Genomic DNA, 23,212 nt, shown 5'->3' with positions numbered 1-23,212 from the left:
ACAGAGGTGGAATAATGCCACCCACTGGCAAAATGACAGCACTGCGGCCACATGATCTGTGCCTGGAACATTTCAGATGCTGTTCAGATACATATCAATAAAAAGTTTTGTTAGGTATAGACCCCTTTTAATTTAAGTTTTACAAATATGTTGGAGGGTTTTCTGCTTTCCCCCTGTCTGTCTGTCTGTCTGTCTGTCTGTCTGTCTGTCTGTCTGTCTGTCTGTCTGTCTGTCTGTCTGTCTGTCTGTCTGTCTGTGTATAATGAACTTACTGCATGGACCTTTTCAAACAGAAAAGAAAACAGTAGAGAAAAAGTACAGTAAAGAAAGTTTATTAGAAAATAGAAAAGGCTCCATTACTTTAAAAACAAGTTTTGTGCTTAAGAACATTTTAATATGGGGTCTATGAAACTTTATACAGTAAAGAATGTTCAATAAAACATTTCTTAAAAGTCCATTACTCCTGAGAAAAAGTGCTTGAATATGGACCATTGCTTTGAAAAACTGATCAAAAGTTTTATGTTTTAGTTTAAACTTGACATGTAAATCAAGCAATAAATAAATCCTTTGTACCAAATCACCACAAGACGGCAAAACATTCCCTGCAGCGTACTTCCGTTTTCGCCTTATATCGCCACTTAACCCCGAAAATACTTCTATCGTTTTTCTTAACACTTTACCAACAGCTGAAACCACTATAAGCCGGTGAATGTGTCTTCCTCCAGCCTCACTGTGTTCAGCAGCTACAGCTCGCTGAAAGCTGAAATGTTTCACAGCCCCTCGGGATATGAAGAAAGCGCACGCGCGCGCATGGACCGCCGTAACAGCGTGTCACGTGCTTGTGCGGGTGAGGGCGGAAGTGGAAACTCCTGTCTTCCTGTCCCATCCCTCTCTGCTCTCGCTCGGATAGAACTACACCGACTGGAGCTGGTAGGATGAAACTCTGCTGCTTCAACTTTTTTTCCCCACACCGCCGTGTTTTCGTCTTTGCTGGTGTTTGTAAGCTGTCCATGCTCTCTGCTCGTCTCACATGACTCCCTGCTCGGACTGCTGGTCCAGCGGGCTGAGCTTTGCTTTCCTTTCTTCCATCTTTTGGCCTCATTGTCATGCAAAGATGTGATAACTTTTTTCGTGGTGCACTAGCCATTGCTCTGCATGTAGGATGCTGCAAAGGTGGACGTTTTTGTGTGTACTGTGGCGTAATGAAAGAGTTCCATATGTAGTTATTTACTTTGAGAGGAAGTATGTGTTCGGACTTGATGTTTTACATTGAAATAGTGGAGTAGTCTGAAACTTGCTTAAACTTCTCAGGTGCCACTGAGGTCCTCTCAACCCGACTGGTTTCAACAATCAGCCCCTCAGGATAGCAATGGATCACAGTGGAGCCAGTGAAGGGCCTGGACCAGGCAGAAGTCCTTCCAGTCCCTCCTGTGGGACACCCATGGGTGCCAAGGGACAAGCTGCACAGAGCAGCCAAAGGCCCAAAGTAAAGATAACTCCCTTCCACAGCTCTCCCATAGTCAGCAGTGATGGAGCTCTCCGCAGCAGACGACCAGGAGCAGCTTCTGGGAAAGCGCTGGCGTCTCCTGGCAGCCTGTTCCGGGACACACCTGGCCGGCTGACTGCTCCACCTGTCAAAGAGAGGCTCACTGTCCCTGCTGGAAGCTCAGGGGAGCATACGGCCAGTTCAGGCTGCCTGCTGGACACAGCTGCAGCCAAAGCACAGGCAAGCCCTGTTATAAAGGTAAACAGACAAGCCAGCAAACGTGAAGCAATTCCACGTAAACAGGTTTACAGAAATGATTTTGTCAACTCCAAGCACAATTTCAGTGTCTTCTCCTGTTGACCAGAAGATTCTCAGTGATAATCTGAGAGAGGAAGTTCAGGATGGGTCATATGGAAGAACACAGTATTATTTTCCACCTCTTATCAGTCCGTGCTTTTATTTAGCTTGTTTGTCAGTTGATTACTGCATTGTTTAACTTCCACATTTTTATTCTGAAGGATGCATATTTTACAAGCCTTGCTTCAATTTTTCTTGAAACAGTTTAATAACCCTGTGCTGAATTTGAGAACATGTTAAACTAGACCTGTCACTGGAAGTGGGCCAGTTGTTGGTTGTATTTTATTGTACAATCCATTAGCTTAGTGGTTGACAGATAGTTGGAGAGTAGGGCAGCAAATAGCCGGCACATGATGCTGGTAGCGTGGTTTTCTGATAAAAGGCAACAGTTTAAAAATAAAAACAAAGGAGACACAATTGCTGATCTTGACTGAACATTTACAAATTTAACGCTGATGTTCTTGTCTGCATTTTCTGTTTGCTGAAGTAGATGTGCACTCTGTCTGCTGTGCACTTATTTTAAATACAAAAACATCATCTAAATAAATGTCCACAGGTAATCAGAAAATATGAAGAAAAAAAAACAGCTTGTGAATGAAAGATACAGCATTTTTCAGCAGATGGCAGCAGCTCTTTGTTTCTGAGGGAATTTGTTGACATATATAAATAAACAATGCTCCCAGTGTTAATCAACTGACTGATTAAATGCTTTTACTCATATATTGTGCAGAATTTATTTGACATTGACTGTTTGCTTGTGAACGGCGTGTGGGTCAGGAGGTAGAGCGGGTTGTTCACTAATCAGAAGGTTGGTGGTTCGATTCCTGGCTCCTCCTGATCTCTAATGGCTGTGAGTGTGACGGGGTGAATGTGGCATGTGTTGTCAAGTGCTTTGAGTGGCTGGAAGATGAGAAAAGTGCCAAATAAATGCAGCAGTGTGCAGCATATGCACACCGTACATAAACTGCACGTATGAATTTAAATGTTAGAAGTGGTTTGTTCTTCTCATTCATGGAATAAATAAGAAGTATATTATTGTTGTTCTGCCTCCAAAGACTCCTGGCCGGAAGGCACCGAAGACGTGCCTGACAGACCCACTGAAGTCTGGACCACCAGCTGACACCGCGCTTTGTCACAGCCAGAGAGGCAAAGGCAAAGAGAGGAGAGCTGTCTCCACCTCTACCTCCACCTCCATCAAACGTCAGTCAGGTTAGCTGATCCTTTCTCTTGCAAAATTTACCAGTTTGAATCAAACTCATAGAAATACCTGGTGGAAAACAGGTTGCAGCAGCAGCAGCAGCAGCAGCAGCAGCAGAGATCAACACATGTACGACCACAACTGCTGCAGAAATGTGGATAGTCCATCTTTTTTAGTGTGTGATGAAATAAGGTATGGCTGTTAGCAAGCACATCCAGGTATTATGTGTTGCACTTCACATTATTAAAAGATATTTCAAAAATATCAGCTTCTGTGCTGAAATAGCACATGTCTAAAATGTGCTGTCGCTCTGTAAGTGATTCATACCAGCAGATTGTATTACTGTACTAATCTGATTGGTCCTGTAACTTACTATTAGATTTATTATTGTTATTAAACAGTGTTTGTATTTCATTTCTTCGTTGTTTTGCTTTGTCTTTTAACTTTTCACCTGTATGATTTCACATTGCTGTTAGCTGCTGGTTACTCTCCTTAGTTGACGCTGCAGTAATTAAATTTCACATTAGGCTCAATAATTTTGAATGTTCCAGTGCATCATCCTCCCATTAGTTAATGTAAGGAGTGCAATTGGAAGAAAAAAGTATTAAAAGTATTTTTCTTGTTGACACACTTTATGTATTAAAAGCACATGAAGCTGAGCCTGAATGTTATTGAATCCTCTTGATGTTTCAGTTCTCTGAAAGTTACAGCCCATTAATGTCAACGTTACATTAATCACATCATTCTGTCTGTAATAACGGCTTTCCATACAGTCATAATCAGTTTTAAAGAACAAACTTAGGCCTTGATGGAACATGTTGTATCCAAGGGTATTTGCTGGTGAGGACTTCTGGCCTCCATCTAACCTCACTCTGTGCGCTTGTCCTAGCTGTGAAGAGGAGGAAGAGGAAGATGGGAATGTACAACCTGGTCCCCAAGAAGAAGACCAAGGCCCTAAAACAGCAGGAGAAGGCAGGTCCATTTATTTGTTTGTTCCTGTTTGTCAGACGTCCTGCCTGCCCAGTAACATAGAGGCTGCTGTATGTATAAGTAGCCTCTATGTTGGTGTATAAGCTACATGGTGCCTGAACATTAGTGACATGCTGTTTTCAACATTAAAAGTTTGGCATAACTCCACACCCACATATCTGACCTGGGCTGACACAAACACGGCAGCAGCTTTAAATGGGATTGCTTCACTTTTTTGCATTCTACAGTTTGACATGGAAATAACGATTTTTCATTGACGTATAAGAAAAAAGAGTCCAAACAAGTGTAGTAAGTCCTGAACCTTCAGGTGACCAGTTCACAAGAAGACCTCTAAGTCACGATCACATTTTTTGTCAAGCCCCTCTTTGGAGCCTTCACGTTTGCCTCGTCTCAATCCTTCATCAATAACAACCAAAGAAATGCCAAAATGTCTGACGTTATTACCTGTAGCTGACTGCAGTATTTGTCAGTGAAGCGCATGATTTTCTTTTCTTCCTTATCAACAGCCATATGCTACATGTGATGTTTTCTTGCTCCACTTGTTCTTTCTGTGTTCATGCTGTAAAGGCTACTACACTCTGTAAGTCTCGGTAACTTTAGATGTATGTGGATGATTACTAATACGTACAAATGTCATTCAATTTTTCAATCAGAAAGCGGAACCAGGAGTGAGCGCGGAGAAGCACAGAGCCACAGCGGATGACAAACCAGCGATTCTAGCAGGGACTCTGAAGGATGGGGAACCGCCAGCCACCAGAACTGAAGTGCAGGTGGAGGTGGAAACTGGAGCGGGCAGCCATGTTGAATACACAGAGCTGACTTTGGACTGTCTGGACCTGAAAGCTCAGGAGGAGCTGCTCTCACCCCCCCCGTCTGGTGATAACAGCATCTCACTGACTGATTTGGCTTCATAAGATTTATCTGAAATGCTCTATCCTCTGCAGAATACTTTTCAATAGGTCACACAGGTCAGTTTCGGGGTGTGATGTATAGTGAAATAATGGGATGTGTGCATGCAGGTGCAGCAGCAGATGCTGACGTGACAGAAACAGACCTGGCTGAGGAGTTACCGCTGTGCTGCTGTCGTATGGAGACGCCTCACAGTGGAGGCAGCCTGTCCACACTGGATCAGACCTGCATGGCCATGGAAAGCACAGATGGAATGGTACAGATCATCTGAGTGAACAAAAACCCTCATGTATCACTCTCATTATAACCTCTTATCAGAGATCAGATTTGAAATATTAGATAAAAATCCCATCTAGTTAGAGGTGAAAAGTCAAAGCTGTGTGACTCAAATGATCTCATATGACAAAACCTTCTTCAGCCTGGCCATCATCAGAGCACCGCAGTAATTATTTTAGGCATATGTGACTTTTTTAGCAGAAGTTGGATTCATTGTGTCCCATGTTTGCATTCTTTAGCTGGGAGAGGTTATCAGGGATTCAAAGGCACCCACTGCATTGGACGTTTGGTTTGAAAACTAAAACTGCATGGTAGGTTTTTTGTGAACACCGACTTGATTTTCTCTCCACAGCTGAGTCGTTGCCAGAGGCGAGTGATGAAGCAGGAAATGATGCGACCCTCCAACACAGTTCATCTGCTGGTTCTGTGTGAGGACCACCGTGCTGGCATGGTTAAGCACCAGTGCTGCCCTGGCTGTGGACTCTTCTGCAGGGCGGTGAGGAAAACAAAGAGACACATCGAAACCTGACATTATTATTTATCAGATTGCGCTCGTTGTCCATGAGAAGATTTCAAGTCAGACTCATTACCAAGAAACGTTTTGGTCAGATTTCACAGTCATGGAGGAATATTATTAGAATATCATCCTCTATTTGCTCTTCCACTTTGTTCTTCTGCCTTTTGTGACCATCTACTGCCACTGTGGCCAAGTGGTAGTAGCTAGAATGCAACCTTGACCAATCTGCAGTGTTTTCCTGGTCCGTCCCACAGGGCACCTTCATGGAGTGCAGGCCGTATGGCAGCATCTCCCACCGCTTCCACCGTGACTGTGCCTCCATCTTAAAGGATCTCAAGTTTTGCCCTCACTGCGGAGAGGATGCCAGCAGTGCAAAGGAGGTCACAGTGCCCAAGGCTGATCAGTCGCCCTCTGTGCCCAGATCGAACCCTGGGCCATCACTTCCAGCTGTGCCCACTGTGGCCACCCTGCCATCAGTACCAACCACGCCTGCTGTGCCACAGATACTTAGGGCTAAGAAGACCAGTGAGCCGCAGAGGGACAGAGAAGAGAGCCCGAGCAGGTAACGCAGGACACCACTTCCTTCCTGAAATCACTAAACTCGCAACTATTAAAGGGTAATTCCAATTTATTACAACCTGGGTCAAATAAATCTTTCTGCTTTCTGCCTCCAGGTTAAAGGGCGAGGCTGTGTGTGCTGCAGATAGACTACCTAAAGAGTCACTGGAGAGCATCCTGATGGCACTGGACGATGAGAAGTAAGTTAACCATGAAATATTTTCACAAAAGGTTGCAAAGACTTACAGAGTGGGCCCACAGTTTGCACTTTGATTAAATTGATTGAGACCTTTTATTCATTTAGCCTGAAACCAAAGAAAGTGAAGTACCCCACCAGACAACTGTACATCTCTGCAAAGCAAGGAGAGCTCCAGAAGGTCATTCATCTCCTAGGTAACTCAAGTATGTTATTTGACACAGAGTGGCTTCAATTATAAGAGCTCAGTGTGGTGGATTTGTAGTATCACACTGAAACTTTGCATTACAGTTGATGGGAAGGACCCCAACTTTATGATGGAGGGGCAAAACAAACGCACCCCTCTTCATGCAGCAGCTGCTGAGGGTCACCAGGAGATCTGCCACATGCTGGTCCAGGTGAGGAGACTGAGGCTGCACCTCAGGGCCTGTATTTATCTAGAGTGGCACATGATCATGTCTTGGTTTTTAGCAGCTGTCTTTTCTTAAGAACAGTGGACAGTAGAAAAGATAAATTCCATGTTTTCTGTGCAAGGATCCCCACAGCTGTACAGAAGGTTGGCGTCATCACTGCTGCATGTGCAGTATGCACAACATATGCAAGATGCATATTAGTTCAGGCTGACTAGATCTTCTACTGTAGGTCACACAGCTGAATCATATTATCTACTATTTCTAAATGGATATACATTTATAGTTTAAGCCAGATGTTTGGTTTACCAGAGTTTACTTACAGCTTAAAACAGATGGCTTCATGGTAAATGTCAGAAAACGACAATTCATCATCATTATTTCTCCCTTCTGGATGAGAGTGTTGTAAACAGCGACCTCACTCCCAGATTTAATACAGCACCTGTTGAACGCCAATGTAGTACGCTCCATCAATAGCTCAGTTGTGCTCTGAGATATGAGAGTTTTTAGTACTCAGTTAACTTTCAGCACAACTCTGAGGAGGAGATGTTTGATAAGCACAGGCCCAGATCCAACAGAAGGATATCCATTCTAGAAGTGTACAGTGCTTACTGTGCAGAACATGGATGCACGGACTCCCTCTGGAAATAGTGACCCCTTTAAAAGTTCTTTTTAAAAGTACCAAATAAAGATAATACTCACTGATATCTAAATACAGTGAGTCAGTTTTCTCAGTCTTTTTAGGAATACGGGTGTAAAATGTAAGCTAAATCAAATCTGAGTGGAAATTCCATAAAAGTACACTAACTTGCGTTATCCAACTCATATACCTGTACTAAACTGGCTAAGACATATTTTGTTCTGTCTGGAGCAAGAGAGATGAATTGCCTTATCAAGCTGCAGTAGGTAGTGCCACATGTTGGCTGTTAACCACAATGAAGTGTTGTTGGCTGATGTCAGTGTCTTCATTAGTGATGTTGGGGTCCTGTGTCTGTGTGTGTGCACCCATAGGCTGGAGCTAACCTGGACATGTTTGATGAGGAGCAGAGAACACCACTGATGGTGGCCTGTGAAAACAACCATCTGGACACAGTGCAGTATCTGCTGAGAGCTGGAGCATCCGTCAGCCACAAGGTGGGTCAGCACACACTCCGATACAGTCAGCGTCAACTGGCCCGACCAGCCAGATGTGTGCTCACGTCAGAGTCTGCTTCCTCATTCATCACTCAGTCTAATCTCACTCTGTCATCTGCTGCCACTGCTCGGTCCTTTTCACTACTGTTCCTGTTAGTGTTCGATCAATGATGTAACAGCACACTAAAAGGAACATATAGTAACATAATGAGGCAGAGAAATAGAAAATCAACCACTGAGGCTGGTGTGTTCACAGAAGCCACTGCAGCAGCAGCGTCAGTTCGGTCCCACACAGACCTGACACACTCATTTTCCCAGCAATTTGGTCCCACTTTGGTCTAGAGCAGTTTGTAATAGCAAGCTGTTGTGAATTTTCTAAAATGTTCAGCCCTTTTAGAAGAGAAGTGCTGGACTCAGTGGATGTGCATATTAAACTTGATCTCATGTGGAGAATGGGGAGAGACGAATTTTTCCAAAGCGACCTGCTGCAACTGATAAGTAAAGTCACAGCTGATCGTACAGTTAAGTAGCATGTCTTCCATAGAAGGACGAGTTCATGTTGATCACATCAAGTTCCTGTGTAGTTTAGCAGAAGTATGGCTGGGTAATGAAATGAACAGATTTGTTTTTAAGTGGCACATAGGAGTGAGAATTTTCTCTTGCCTATGAACAAAATTCAGACGTGGTACAGACCTGCTGTACGAGTCATCTACAGAGAGTCTGACTTTGTCAACATGGGACGAAAAGCTCATTTAGCCTGACATCAAAATGCCTTAATCTGAAGCAGTTTGGAGTTTAAATGTGATACTGAAATGAACTCAACTAACATATGTAACAAAAACAACCTTGTTATTTTCATTGGCATATATCAGCCCAGCAAAGTCTGCAGCTGAGTTCACCTGACAGTGTGACATCACTGGCTGTAGGTCATAGTATTCTATCAGTGAATATCTCACAGACTTTCACATTTGCTTCATTGGCTCTCATATTAGTCATGGACTTCTTTACTTTAGAAAGATGTCTTTTAGCATCTTACTTTCTTGTCTCAAAACATTCCCTGTTTATGTCTGTCACAGAACAGCTGCTCTGATGACACGTCAGACAGCTGTACTGCAACCCACGCCAGACAAGTTGACACGCTGTGTAAAACGTAAATAAACTAGAATGTGATCATCTGCTAATCCTTTTTAACATGTACTCAATTGAAAACAGTACAAAGACAATATACGTAATGTTTTACTTCATCGGCTTCATTGATTTTTGTAAATATCTGCTTATTCTGAATTTGATGCAGCAATATGTTTCAAACATGTTGGGACAGGAGCAGCTACAGACTGGAAAAGATGTGGAATGCTCCAAAAACACCTGTTTGGATCATTCCACAGGTAAACAGGTTGATTGGTAACAGGTGATAGTATCATGATTGGGTATGAAAGGAGCATCCTGGAAAAGCTCAGACGTTCACAAGCAAGGACGGAGAGAGATTCACCACTTTGTGAACACATGATTGTATGAAGGAGATTATTACATGGACTCAGGGACACTTTGTAAAACCTTTGTTCTTTTTTGCAAAGTGATTGCATTCTGTTTTTATTTATGTTTTCACAGCATCGCACTGTTTTTGTATTAATATTTGTAATAAGATGTTTTATTGTGTCCACTAATAGGCCTACCACTGCCGACACTTAGATCTGTTCTGATCTTTTGTCTGTTGATTTCTCAAAGCAGGACTTGAGCTGCTCTTCTTGCTACTCCGTGATAACATTTTGTGGATGTAATTTGCCCACAAACTGAGAAACTGGTTCATAATTTGAGTTTATGTCGTTAAGAGCATTTAATGTATCTGACCTGGAACACTCTTACAAACACAGGTCTAGGATAAGAATAGGAAAAGTTCTTGTTGAGGAGAACTGCAGAGTTGGATAACTCCTTGTGGGTTTGTCACTAGAAGTGATATTATCAATTTCTATAGTCACTTCTTCCATTGTTTATATGGCAGAGTTGATTAGAGCAGCTTTAAATAGAATTTAGTTAGTATAAGAACCAATACTTCAGTGCAGTGTACTGTATGTCAGGAGGAAACAGTCATGACAGACCGAGGGAGATAGTATGAAAATGATTGCTGTGGGAAGGGAGACTGTCATTAACTGATTGTTTAATGAAAAGCACTTATTTTAATGAACCTCCCAGCCTTTAAGCCTAAACTAGGCTCTTGAGGAGATGATAAGGTGTAGAACATTCTAGAACTGTTGGACAATTTCTCTTCATGACATCCATTCCAATGTCCTCTTTCACCTGCATGGTTTAAGTCATGGAGTCTAGAAGCCAATAAAAGTCCCTTTTATTTGGACTTAAACAGTGGTGGCAGTAGCACAGTGTTGTTCAATGTCAATCATGTTGTCATCCCAGGATATTATGGGTTTCACCTGTCTGCATCTGGCAGCTAAACTGGGACATTATGACATAGTCCATCACCTGCTCTCCAAGGCATCCAAATACGTCAACTGTCAGGTAAAGACACACTCCGCCTCATTTACTAACAGCTGCTTACAGCTGAGATTGTGGAAATATAAAGTCATGTGTCAGTGGAAACCTTTGCAGGAGTTTTATAGCTTGTGTCTGCAGGATGACGGGGGATGGACTCCCATCACCTGGGCCATCGAGTACAAGCACAAGGAGCTGGTCCACCTGCTGCTGGCTAGAGGGGCTGATGTTAACGTCAGAGACAAGGTCAGTGCACACGACATGCTGCTCACTTTCACAACCGCGGCAACACTTTGTCTTCACACTTCATACAGCATTGCAGCTCATCAAGGTCAACTCTTTGATAAGTGTGCTCTCACGGGATGCATAACATTTTGTACCTCTACACTGAGTGAAATGTAAGCACAGAACAGTGGAGACGCAGAGGGGCAGAGGGTGCTGTATCACCTTGGCCAAGGAAACAAGTAGACTTCACTCACAAATTAGAGCTATCTCTAACTCAGGCAGGACTTAAATGGAGTTAATACTCAGTTTATCATGGCAATTTACTGAAAGGTTTGAGAGTTTTTTTAGATTTGATGATTATATTGAAATGAGTTTGGCAAGACTTCCTCAATCCGCTAGCTTATCCCATAAGAACCCGGACCCATTTCTCCTTCAAGGAAAATGATGGGGGATTGAACTGAATCAGCTAAATTAACTGAGCAGATCATAATAATTTTTCTTATTGTGACATATATGTCACATTAGGTTTTCCGTGACAATATTAAGGTTAAAGGCCCGATGTGACATAAATGTCACAACGATATTTATCTGATTTGTTTCATATCAGTTTGTTCAAGAAACGTGTTCACAGCAGGTTAAATGTGATAACGGACATGTTATGTAAGCATTAGAATTCTTAAATGGCTTGAATCTTACCTTTAGCAACAAAAACACAAGCTTTTTAAATGTAGCTAGTTCGGTCACATGTGTTATCCTGGCACACAGACATCTTGGAAATGTTGTTATGGGAATACAAAATCACATGACCTGTCACATGACCAATCAGGATGTTCAGTATGTGTCACTTAGGGACTTCATGAGTTAAAGCCAAGGATAAAGCTGTATGAGGAACTTTCCAGGACATTTAAAGGACTTGTGACACCTGTGTCACTGTGGGTTCTTTCGGGTTAAAGAAAATCTCTCTCACTCCAACCGCTGCCTCAGGGTCTTTTTAAGTCGCTGTCCAGCGTCCTGTGCTGCCTTCCACAGTGTAACTGATTACCTGAAATGATCTCGTCACCTTGACTGTCTCCCAAGTCATGGACCACTTTGCATAAGCAAGATGCTTTTTAGCAGCTGAATTATTAGAGGTGTTGATTATGCAAATGATTAATCTCATTAGTGTGCACCTCCTCATGACCAGGTGGCATTCATCAAGTGGAAACATGCAGTTTACAACAAGTATATGCGGGTAATTTGGATGAAACTGACTTTGAACACTTGTACCAGCAAACGTGAAACAGGGCCAAGAGTCTACAGCCACACTAGCCGCCCTGTGAGGCTGCACAGCAGGGCTTACTGTAAGGCATCTCCGCTCTGTAAATACTGGTATTAACAGGTTGACAGATGCCTTTAACTCCTCATTGTTTCAAGTGACAGAGGTGATGACATCATCATGCATGTCATGCTGATGCTTCATCTTCCGTCTAATCCTGGCCTGTTAATGCTCAGCCTGTGCTGTTTGAAGCCCTGCCTCTGTCAGAACACGGTGTCAGTGCTGACCTCTTTCCTGCTCTTTCTTCAGGAAGAGAACGTCTGCCTGCACTGGGCGGCTCTGTCGGGCTGTGCTGACATCGCCCAGGCTCTGCTGGAGGCTCGATGTGACCTCAATGCTGTCAACGTTCACGGTGACTCACCGCTTCATGTCGCTGCCAGAGAGAACCACCTGGACTGTGTGATGTGAGTGTGTAGTCTGGGAGCAAATGTCAAATGGGGGGGGGGGGTTTGGGCACACTGGGGCACATGCTCAAAGATGTACATGTGTGAAAGTGTTTTTTAACCCATATTTTACTAATATACAACATATTTTTGTTTCATTTATCATGGTGCATAGGACAAGCTGCACCCCAGGTTGGGTTTTCATTCCTACTGCAGTCACTGAAGGTGTCCGACACCCAGTTCAAAAACATTGGAATAAGATCTGACTTTAAAATGATGCTTTTAAGTTATGGTTGTATGCAGTAAATGTATTTAAACTACTGAATTGCTTTAGCACAAAACATGAATATGCTTAGCTCCATTCATGCTGTCAGGTGCAGATGATGTGAGTTTTGATGTGATGTGAAGAAATGAGTCTTACTTCTTACTGCTGACATTATTATTTACTGAAGTAATTAAAAGGATTCCATTCAGTTAGTCTTATGAGCATGCTCCAGTCATAGGAGTATACTGTGATGTGCACAGTAATCCTCCTGTACTGATCATGGTTTTATGTAAACAGTAAACTGAATGTTTGGTCCACTTCTCATTCTCCACTTCAGCCTGGCTTTCCCTGTAAGGTTTTAATATGTTCCAATCTAAAAGGCAATGCTTTTAAGACACTGAAGCCTTAAAATGTAAAGATTTGATTTTACATCTGACAATCCCTTACCTCCCGTGACAGGAAAGCTTAATTCAACAGGATTCACTGGCATTGTAGATTAACAGTGTACCTCCAGCTTTGTGTCAACATTGTGTATTTATCCCTTTCCTGTTTCAACATGAGAGTACCTCTGTCCAGACAGCTCCATAAAGACATGGTTTTCCCCAGGTGTTTTGAAAGGACTTGACTGGCTGACACAGAGCACTGACTTCAACCCTATCCAACACCTGCAGGATCAACTGGATGCCCATAGTTTTAATGATATGCTTAAGAATTACATAAGGCTGCAATGTATGGGTGTCAGCAAACTTTGTTCATGTGTCCACATACTTTTGGCTATACAGTGTATCAGCTCCTGGCAAATGTACTGTAGAAATGTCTACAGGGTATTTGTTTTAGCTTCACAGTCCCTTTATTGGTCAGTCCCTTACTTCCTTTGTTGTCTTGTTATATTTCACTTTTTATCTATGTCAAAAACCTATAGTAATCTCGTCCACTTTTTATTTTAACATCCTCCATCCACAGGTTGTTTCTGTCTCATGGAGCTGATGTCAATCAGAGGAACAGGGACGGAGACACAGGTCTGGACTGCTGCGTCTGCGGCTCCGAGGTGTGGACGGCCCTCAACACCAACAAGAAGCTGACTGATGCCAGGAGAGGCAGGGACTGCCAGGGAGAGAGAGTGCTCAGCAGGTACACAGCAGCACTGCTGTGTGTGTGTGTGTGTGTGTGTGTGTGTGTGTGTGTGTGTGTGTGTGTGTGTGTGTGTGTGTGTGTGTGTGTGTGTGTGTGTGTGTGTGTGTGTGTGTGTGTGTTTGTGTGTGTGTGTGTGTGTGTGTATGTGTGTGTGTGTGTGTGTGTGTGTGTGTGTGTTGGCTGGACTATACAATATTAATGTTTATTTTCTAATATTACGTATGTATAGAACTATAATAAGACATATTGCTGCTGTATGTATCATCTGTCTTGGTGTTTTCATTGGCTCTGTTCTTCTGTTGGCTGAGACACCTCTACCTGTCTTACTTATGAAACACTTGCAAAACACACTTGAGGAAAAAAAGTAATGTGATCAAGCTGAAAAACTAAGCCTTTCATAGCTTTCTAAATTCTAAAAGATGTTCTTCAAGGGAGAATTTGAGGAATTCTTTGGGAAGTCACAGTCAGATGATTGCCTTTACAGAATTTGAAACAGTGTGTTTTTCAACTAGCTTGACAACTTTACAAGATGGTTCTCAGTCTGGCTTTTAAATGCTTGCTGTGGAATTAAAGCTGCATTCATCTCTTTCATTTTGGCCACACAGGGGCAGAACTCCACAACAAGCTGAACATTACATACATTTGGCATATTATGACCATACCAACATCAGAGAGGGTGACATGGCTTCGAGAAAAATATGAACATGCTGATGCTAATGGCCGCCATCTTAGTTTAGCTTGTTGTTGAAAATTTTTGATCTGATGTTGGCACTACATTAAAAGTTAAGGGATCATCAAAGTGATTGCAATTCGTCCAGAGGAGATCCTGAAGGCTGCACCAAATTTCATCACAGTCCATCCAATAGTTGTCGTAGTGGTGGACTAACCAACCGACAGACCAGCACTGCCATCCCTTGAGCTGTGCTACTAGCATGGCTAATAACAGCTGCTTGCTGTTGCTGGAAATGATGCTGATGGGAGATGTGGGAGTGAACCAGAGTAGTGGTGGCGTCTATAATGTGAATTCCCAGATATTAAATGTTCATTGTGATTTTCTGTAGCGTTCCCAGTGAGGTTTGTTCTTAAAGTGTGCTGAAGTAGCATATCACCACATGGTTAAGCTACGTTTGAGTTAATAAATGTATAAATGCAGTTGCAAGAACAACACTTTCTGCTCCCATCTTAAGGTGTTTGAAAGAGAACTTCTTTTAATTCTGATATTCTGATTATGAACTCCCCCTGACCTTTCATTCATGTCTGTCTTGCTCTGTATTGAGTCAGGCTGATTGTTATTTTGGGGTGTTTTAACTGTGCGTGCTCCCTCATGCCTCTCAGCCCAGAGAGCTGTTTCCTCTGCTCTCTGCTGAACTGTTCAAGTGTGTGCTTGTCTCTGCTTCTCACGCCAGTATGCTTTATGTTGCGTGGTGAACCTGGTGAATATCAGTACTGTGCTGTCTGTGCCATAGCTGTGTGCTGGGATGCACTGGCACAGCATGGACTGGTTATTGATTTCTAGTGAAGTGGGTGTGTCAGTGTATTTGTGGGTACTGGGCAGACCCAGCAGGAGCACAAACAGTTCCAGCACAGTGACTGAACCCAGCTGTATGCCAGGAAGTCATTGAGCTCTTAACACCACAAAATGTTGTTTTTCTATTTCACTTTGTGTACACGTTCAACAAACGTCAATGTCAATCATTGTGCTTCAGAGGAGTTGGTGGGCATGTTTTTCACATCAGACAGTGCCAGGCTGTTTCTCCCTGCTAACACTCTTTGTGCTAAGATAGGCTAACCCGTCCAGACTCCAGCTCTGAGACAGATCTTCTGCTGAGCTATTCCCACTCAGAAAATGAGACACAGGTCTATGTACCATGACCACCACTGCATTTTTACAATACAGTTTATATGGAATCATTTTTTTTCATCTGCTTGTCATTAATCGTGAAATTGATCCTTACCATACATGTATTTGAAAACCTAACTTTTCCTTCTCTTAGGGACATTTCTCGGGGGTACGAAGCAGTTCCTATCACCTGTGTTAATGGAGTGGACAGCGAGCCATGCCCTGAAAACTTTAAATACATACCAGACAACTGTGTCACCTCCCCACTGAACATTGACAAGGACATCACTCACCTACAGGTGAGACCCGAGCTCTCTGTAAACTATACATTTATTACAGTATCCTAAAGAAGGCAGAACATGACACACATTTAATATCTCTGTGTGTAGTTTAAGAATAAGTGTGGTTATATTCTATATTTTTCTTATTGTCAACAAATCCCATGTGCAGAGTCTCAGCCAACAAGTCATCACAAAGTATTGCATGTGCATCAAAGCCTGATATATCTTACTCCTATGCCCCGAACAGATCCACTGCTGTGCAAAGACTATTAAAAACACATCAGTGCGCCACACTGATGCCCTGAGTGACAATCCCATATACATTGTCCTGCTGCTCCAAATGCTCATTAGAGCACCAAATGTGGATTACTCTGCCACTGAAAACAGTCCCCAACAAATGCAGCATTTCCTCCTGACAGACTGTCAGTGACAGACTGTTTTAGGAAATGACTGAATCTTGTATATGTATATATGCTACACACAGGGTAGAAAAGCATTGAGATGAACTAAGGCATTGTGGGTTTTGGTCTTTTCATGGGATTTGTTGACAATAAGACAAGTATAGAATATTATTAGTCTTAACCTTTAAGCAGGTGCTTCTGCAGGTTTTACATCACTGTGACGCGTTCATTTCAGATTTGTGCTCTGTTGGAAATGTTACCAGGTCCCACCTACTAAGACTGCTGTCGTGAGTTTCTTTGAAAAGGGAGATGGGATACTTGATTAAACCTGCAAGTAGAAGGGACTGCCATTTACCAAATATCCATGAACAGTTTTTCATTTTTGTCGCCTGTTTAAATTCATAGAGAAAACACTCCAAACAGGCGTTCTGTTTCTCTTTTCCACTCATACTATATACATTCAGTTCCACCAGGACAGTAATGTAAGATCAAAGCTGCCAAATGTCAGAATACCTGACTGATAATAACTCACTGATGGTGTCATTCAGCACTGCAGCTGTACAGACGACTGCTCATCCAGTACCTGTGTGTGTGGTCAGCTCAGTCTGCGATGTTGGTATGATAGCGTAAGTTGACACACACGCACACGCAAAATGCTAAATAAATGTACGTTTGAGAATAGACTCTGTAATGTTATTTCAGTTTCTTTTTTGGTTCTTTTGTGTGTGTTTACAATATAAAGCAGTTATTCCAAATGGAAGTTTGGTTTTCAGTGGATTTTGAGAATGTAAGAAAATTCCCCTGAGGCCGTTAGTAACAGGTCTCTTGGTGCATGCATAGGAGGGTCGACTACCTCTGGACTTCTGTCAGCGGGAGCCCCCAGTACTGTTCGAGTGTAACCACGCCTGCTCCTGCTGGAGGACCTGCAGGAACCGAGTGGTTCAGAACGGACTGAGGTGACCTGTTCTACTTTTTAGGCATGGCACAGCAAGGTTGACTGGCTGCACGGTATCCAGCTCTGCTCATCATCACGGTTCTAAAGTTTTAATATCCAAAGATAAAACAAAAACACAAGCCACTGGGCGACTACAGAGACCACATTCTGACCCCATTTCCACTTGTCATTTCAAGTGTCTCACATCTGGATAAACTCTAGCCGTGATTTGTTTACACATATATGCATCACAGTTGAACTGATATAATGAGTATACACTGAATATACTGAACTGGGACACCACAGCAAGGCCTTTTTGAAATGACTTTTGTTCACTGAAGACATGGCTATAACATTTCAAAAAGGTACTTTAATGCATTAGAAATACAATTGAATTATAGAAAAGTCATTACGAGTACACTTTTACTCTTTGAGCTTAAGTTAAAGTATGTTTGTCATATTCTTAAGTTCTACTTAAATGTATTAAACATGAATATAGTAATTCAAAGCTGTTTTAAAGTACTTACAAAAAGCGTACTTTATTGCAAGTGTATAATAAATTGTACCTAAGTGTGCTTTTAAAAAGTGTACTGAATTACAAGTACTTTAGATAGTAAATAAGTGTTCTTACGAAAAGTAGACTTATTTTCAAGTCCTTTGTAATACACTAGTCGCATGCTTGATTTAAGTCTACTTTAATGTCACCTCATTGTAAGTATATTTAAGTAGATTTCCAATCTGATGTAATAAAAAAAATGTACAGCGAGTGTGTTTTGAATGCTCATAAATTGTGATTTTCACTGCTGTACTTCAGGACACTTAATAATAATAATAATAATAATAATAATAATAATAATAATAATAATAATAATAATAATAATAATAATAATTCTACTTATGTAGCACTTTTCAGGACACTTGAAGACTTCACAAAGGGAAGAAAAATAAATAAAAATAATAAGATAATTGATAAGATAAAAAGGAAAAAAGAACTTGTAAAAAGTGAAATACTATTTATACTTCAAGTATACTCAGGTATTACTCAGGTAGTACTCAAAATCTTCTTGAGTACAGTTAAGTGTACATGAAGCTGACAAAAATAGCAAAGTGTCCTTGGTACATTGTTCAAAGTATAATCCAGTCATAATATGGGATATGCTGGAGGCAGACCGAGAACAGTTATTTCCTCTTACTGATGTGGTTCCACTGATAACTCTTCCACTTGAGCAGGAAAGGACACATTTAAACCTTTTCAGCATCTGGCTAGAATGTTCCAAGCAGTCAGATCTCAATCCATTTGGCATGCCATGTATTGGCCATGTATTACTCACGTTGTGGGGACATAAGTGCAGGTCTCCGTAATGTAAAGCATTACATTTTAGAGCAAAAACTTGGGTAAGGATAAGGTTATGTTTAGGTTAGGGTTAGGCAGGTAGTGGTTATGTAATGTCCCCAAAAGTGATGAAAACCTAACACTCTGTGTAGTTATCCCCCCTTCCATCCTGCTGCTCTGATGCTGACATGCACATGTAGAAGAAATGGTGGGACTCAATTCTCTCTTACAGGAAAAGTATTAGCTCTCTAAATTGTTTTTCTCTCCTGAAAACTGTTTTCTTCCATAACATCATTGTCTTAATGTTCCGGCCGTCAGCTGCTGGATGAGATAATTGCCTTGTTGTTGTTTCAGAGCCCGGCTGCAGCTCTACAGGACACAGAAGATGGGCTGGGGAGTGAGGGCCATGCAGGATATCCCTCAAGGGACATTCATTTGCGAGTGAGGACAGGCTGTCATAAGTGAAACAACTGAATTCAGTTTTTTACAGCATGAAATATTGAAGAGAAGCTGCACTCTGAGCTCTTTCCCTCCCTAATGCTTCCACAGGTATGTTGGGGAGATCATCAGTGATGCAGAGGCAGACAAAAGGGAGAATGACTCTTTTCTCTTCACCCTCGACAATAAGGTGACTGAATTGGTTTACATGAATTTTTAAAGCTGCGACACGCAACTGTGCGTGTTAATTCTGTGACATAATTGCACACACTCACATGTTTACCACCTTGACGAAAATGATGTGATGTGACACTTTTAGATTTTGATTTCATTAATTTTACCTGGTTTGCAAGTACATTAGTGTCTATTTATGAGTCTTAAGAAATCATAAATGATCTTTTACAAGGAGTACATGTAAGCTGGGCTCCATCAACTGTAACAATTGTTTTAATATAACAGAGGTAACTAGTTACAAAGGTTTTACAGTATATACAAAAATATGATGCCAAAGTTCATTTGTAGGTTAATCTCATAATACTACACATAATCTCACAGTGTTCCTCTCCATATTAAAGGGTAAGTAAACAATGGCAAGATGCTGACATGTCTTAAAAAGTAAATGCATACACACCCAAAAATAGGAAGATAATTGGACTCTGCTACATGAACTTATCCTATCAGCCCCATCCAACCACATCATTTCACAGTGTCTATAATAGTGCCTTCTGTTGCAATGATGCAATTTTGCATTGTCATGGAAATTAAGCAGCCTGGCAGACATAGTGTAAAAGTTTTCAAAATGCAAGTTTTCCTCTGCTCTCACTGAGTATCATTGAGTCATGCACATTATCTTTATGAGGTTTTGTAAAAAGGCAGTGAGGACCTGGCTTTCTGCAGAGACAGCATGTTTTCCCCTCTGCACCTGCACAAATCCAATCACAAAAAAAACTTTTTCGTCACAATTACCTTTTTGATAAGGTCATTGTCACCGTTGGCTCGTCATGTTTCCTAAACATTTCTCATCTTACAGAATATCTCTGCCTGGACGCCATCTCTGGGCAGTCAGGATGTACTTTCATTTATCTTGTTATGGACTTGAACCTTGGTCGGTAACAAAGTAAAACTGTGTGACGCTGTTAATTCACTGCTGTAGACCTGCAAGGGTGCAAAAACTATTAGAATCTTAATAGATTCTTTTATTTCTGTATCACTCACCCAAGGGTGTCCAGCTCACACTGGTTTACACTTCTTCCATCACCTGTATACATGTATGAAACACACTACATCAAACATAAACTGAACAGATTAAACATACAACGCTCTCAGATGTTGATGATAAGCATTTAACAAGAAGTGAGTGTTGTAATCCACATTAATCTCTCATATCTAACAGACTGGGATGTCGGGCAGGTGTTTTCTGGAAAAGGGAAGGAGTGCATGTGCTCTTATGTTTGGTCAAGAGGTGGCGCTGCAGAGTCTCTCATCCAGACACAGTTCAGTACATGATGAACTGTCTGCCTCTGTCAGCAGCGTTCTTCATGGTTTCACAGACTGCTTGATCTTGTGATGACAGCTTGTTGATGGTATCAGGGTGGACTAGTTGTTGAAGGAATTATTCTGAAATCAAATCTCAGGTTTGATTCTTCACCAGCAGTTTGTTCTTTTGATTCATAATGAAAGATGCTAAAACGCAACCTGTTTATTTATTCATTCTGCCTCTTCATTCCCACTCAGGCTGGTGTGAGGCTACATGCATTAGGGCTGTGGTTCCTAAACGGTCTTTGTCATGCCTTTCTTTGGAAGCAGGAAATATTTCTTCAACCAGCAGCAGCACTGGGGACACCAGTAAGAAAAGGAGCCCAGCTGAATTTGATCAAATAACATAATCAAGAACATAACGTACTGTGGTCATTACACTCAGTTTGGGAAGCCGCACAATAGGTACAAACAAGGCTAGAATCAGGACTGGTCCGATCCATAATGCAGCAAAGATGGTTAGATTCACCCGTTTCCACTCTGGAAATTAAATGATAATTCAGATGTAATACACTATGTGTCTTCATAGATTTGTAATTTCTCTGACTAATATGAGACGTCACTTAAAAGAGGTCCAACAAGACCAGAAACATGAGCAGTCAGACATGTTGGAAATAAACCAAGAGGCTAGTCCAACTTATTTGGAAGAGAAAATGAAAGTGTTTAAACCCAAATTATGTAATTATATTCAAACATATGTTTACATCCGTAAGTTTACAGCACATTGTAAACTGTAAGTACAGAAACTGTATGTACTGTTGTGTGCACAAAGTTTCCTGTGCAGGAGTATTAATGACCTTTCAGGTGCCCTCACTCTCACTTTGACCTCCAAATAAAGTGGTTTGGATAATCTGGATACACTGTTAGCTTGGTTACTGCCTGTCTTGTGGTTATTGCCCTGTCAAACTTGCAGTGGTGTTACCGTGCTCTGACACTTCAGCAGTGAACTTGGTGAGTGCAGTATTATCAGCTGAGGAGAAAAGTTGAGCTATTTTTGAAAGATTTTGCTGAACAGATTGACGGGCGTCTCTAGGTAAACCCAAAGAGATGTGACTGACTCTTTTTCATCATGGACTTGTGCAGGTGGGAGACGTACACTGTATTGATGCAAGACTCTTTGGCAACATCGGCCGCTTCATCAACCATCTGTGTGAGCCCAATGTGATGGCTGTGAGGGTGTTCACCATGCACCAGGATTTACGCTTCCCCAGGATAGCCTTCTTCTCCAGCAGGCCCATCAAAGCTGGAGACCAAATAGGGTGAGTGGTGGAAAAACAAGCTCAGCCCTGTCCACTGTCTTCCTTTTCCTGTTCTGGAGAGACCTTTCAAATAAAATGTTCCAGATAATTTGACGGACTGTTGCCTCCTCTTCAGGTTTGACTATGGTGATCACTACTGGAGGGTGAAGAGCAAGTTCTTCAGCTGCCACTGCGGTTCCCTCAAGTGTCGCCACTCAGCCGCCAGCAGATAGAAACTCACTGATGACCATGATCCCTCTTTCTGTCTGGACACATTCTGTGACCTCTCTACAGTCAGAAACACTGCCTTCTGAACCAGATACCATGTAAGATTAGGTAAACACCGGTGGCATTTATTTATACACCTAATAAGGTTACTTTTCTATATGAAGAATACTGCAGTTTGTTACCAGCCAGAAATACTCTATGTGAGAGTGGGTTTAACTCATTTTAAAGAGCCAACAGTCAGGTGAAACGATCTTAACAGATGATTTTAACATTTATGCACTATGCCATTAATACTGCAAAGTGTTTAATTTGTGGATTAATGAAGTGAAGTAATGTTTTGGTAGTCTGGTCTCATCTATGAACGTGCTTTTTACTACGTGTCTAATTAGAAATGAATAAACACATTTTTAAAGCATCTTTACATCTTATTTTTTATGGCTGGCTCACAGTCAACCTTCCAGTCCCACACCTTTGGGATGAGGTCAGGGCTGGCTTTGTGCTCAAGGTCCTTGTCATGTTGACACAGGACAGGGACAAACACAAAGTATGACCCAAAGTTGGGAGCAAACTGTTGTGTAGAATATCATTGTATGCTGGAGCATCAGCATTTAGCTCTATCTAAAGTAGTAGTACTAAAGGGCCCAAAAAAGGAAAAAAATGACCCAAACCAAAAGAACCCAATAGTATACTACATGTCCACATATATTTGGCCATTGGAACTATTTTGTTCTCCATCTGAGATCACTTCTTGAGAAGCATGATGACATTAAACTATTTCCTCATTAGTTAGTCATTAGTTTCCATTATTTACATCTCATTTGTTATTTAAGTTTTACATGTGCAAATAAATAAATTTAACCTAAACATCTCAAAAGACCTACCCTGGAATTGTGGTGAATTATAATCGGTTAAAAAGGATAAATTGGCTTACTTTTTTGTCATCATTTTGATTTTTTTTTTTTTCTTGCTTTTGGCAATGTCTTTGAAGCACGGGCTCAAATTTGAACCAATTTTTTCCCACAAGAATTGGTACAAGCAACACGTGTCCTTGTTTTACTTTGAAAATTTCCATCAGATGTTGTGTCGTTCCTGCCTTGTGTTTGGTCTACACTAGACAACCACCGGATATACAGAGTTTCTATTCGA

General features: G+C 41.6%; 1 protein-coding gene across 2 annotated transcripts; it reads left to right on the top strand.

Annotated features, from left to right (window-relative positions):
• Positions 1-873: 873 nt before the first annotated feature.
• ehmt1a (euchromatic histone-lysine N-methyltransferase 1a) lies at positions 874-22,481 on the top strand. 2 transcript variants are annotated; one of them, XM_070963921.1, is made up of 23 exons: positions 874-930; positions 1,312-1,744; positions 2,899-3,052; positions 3,931-4,013; positions 4,685-4,907; positions 5,051-5,196; positions 5,569-5,712; positions 5,988-6,295; positions 6,408-6,491; positions 6,596-6,684; positions 6,779-6,885; positions 7,909-8,031; positions 10,441-10,542; positions 10,657-10,761; positions 12,305-12,459; positions 13,667-13,834; positions 15,832-15,976; positions 16,908-16,985; positions 17,200-17,315; positions 18,981-19,067; positions 19,176-19,254; positions 21,684-21,859; positions 21,975-22,481. In XM_070963921.1, exons 2-23 carry the CDS (start codon positions 1,370-1,372, stop codon positions 22,069-22,071), a joined length of 3,144 nt encoding a protein of 1,047 aa, XP_070820022.1. In that variant the 5' UTR covers positions 874-930; positions 1,312-1,369; the 3' UTR covers positions 22,072-22,481. The 2 variants fall into 2 exon arrangements, with proteins under 2 accessions (XP_070820022.1, XP_070820023.1); XM_070963922.1 differs by having other exon boundaries at positions 3,931-4,017; positions 4,689-4,907.
• Positions 22,482-23,212: the final 731 nt, after the last annotated feature.

The sequence above is a fragment of the Chaetodon trifascialis genome, chromosome 6 (assembly GCF_039877785.1).
Source record: "Chaetodon trifascialis isolate fChaTrf1 chromosome 6, fChaTrf1.hap1, whole genome shotgun sequence".
In the NCBI taxonomy this organism is placed as follows: domain Eukaryota; kingdom Metazoa; phylum Chordata; class Actinopteri; order Chaetodontiformes; family Chaetodontidae; genus Chaetodon; species Chaetodon trifascialis.
This window is presented reverse-complemented; position numbering and strand designations above follow the sequence as displayed.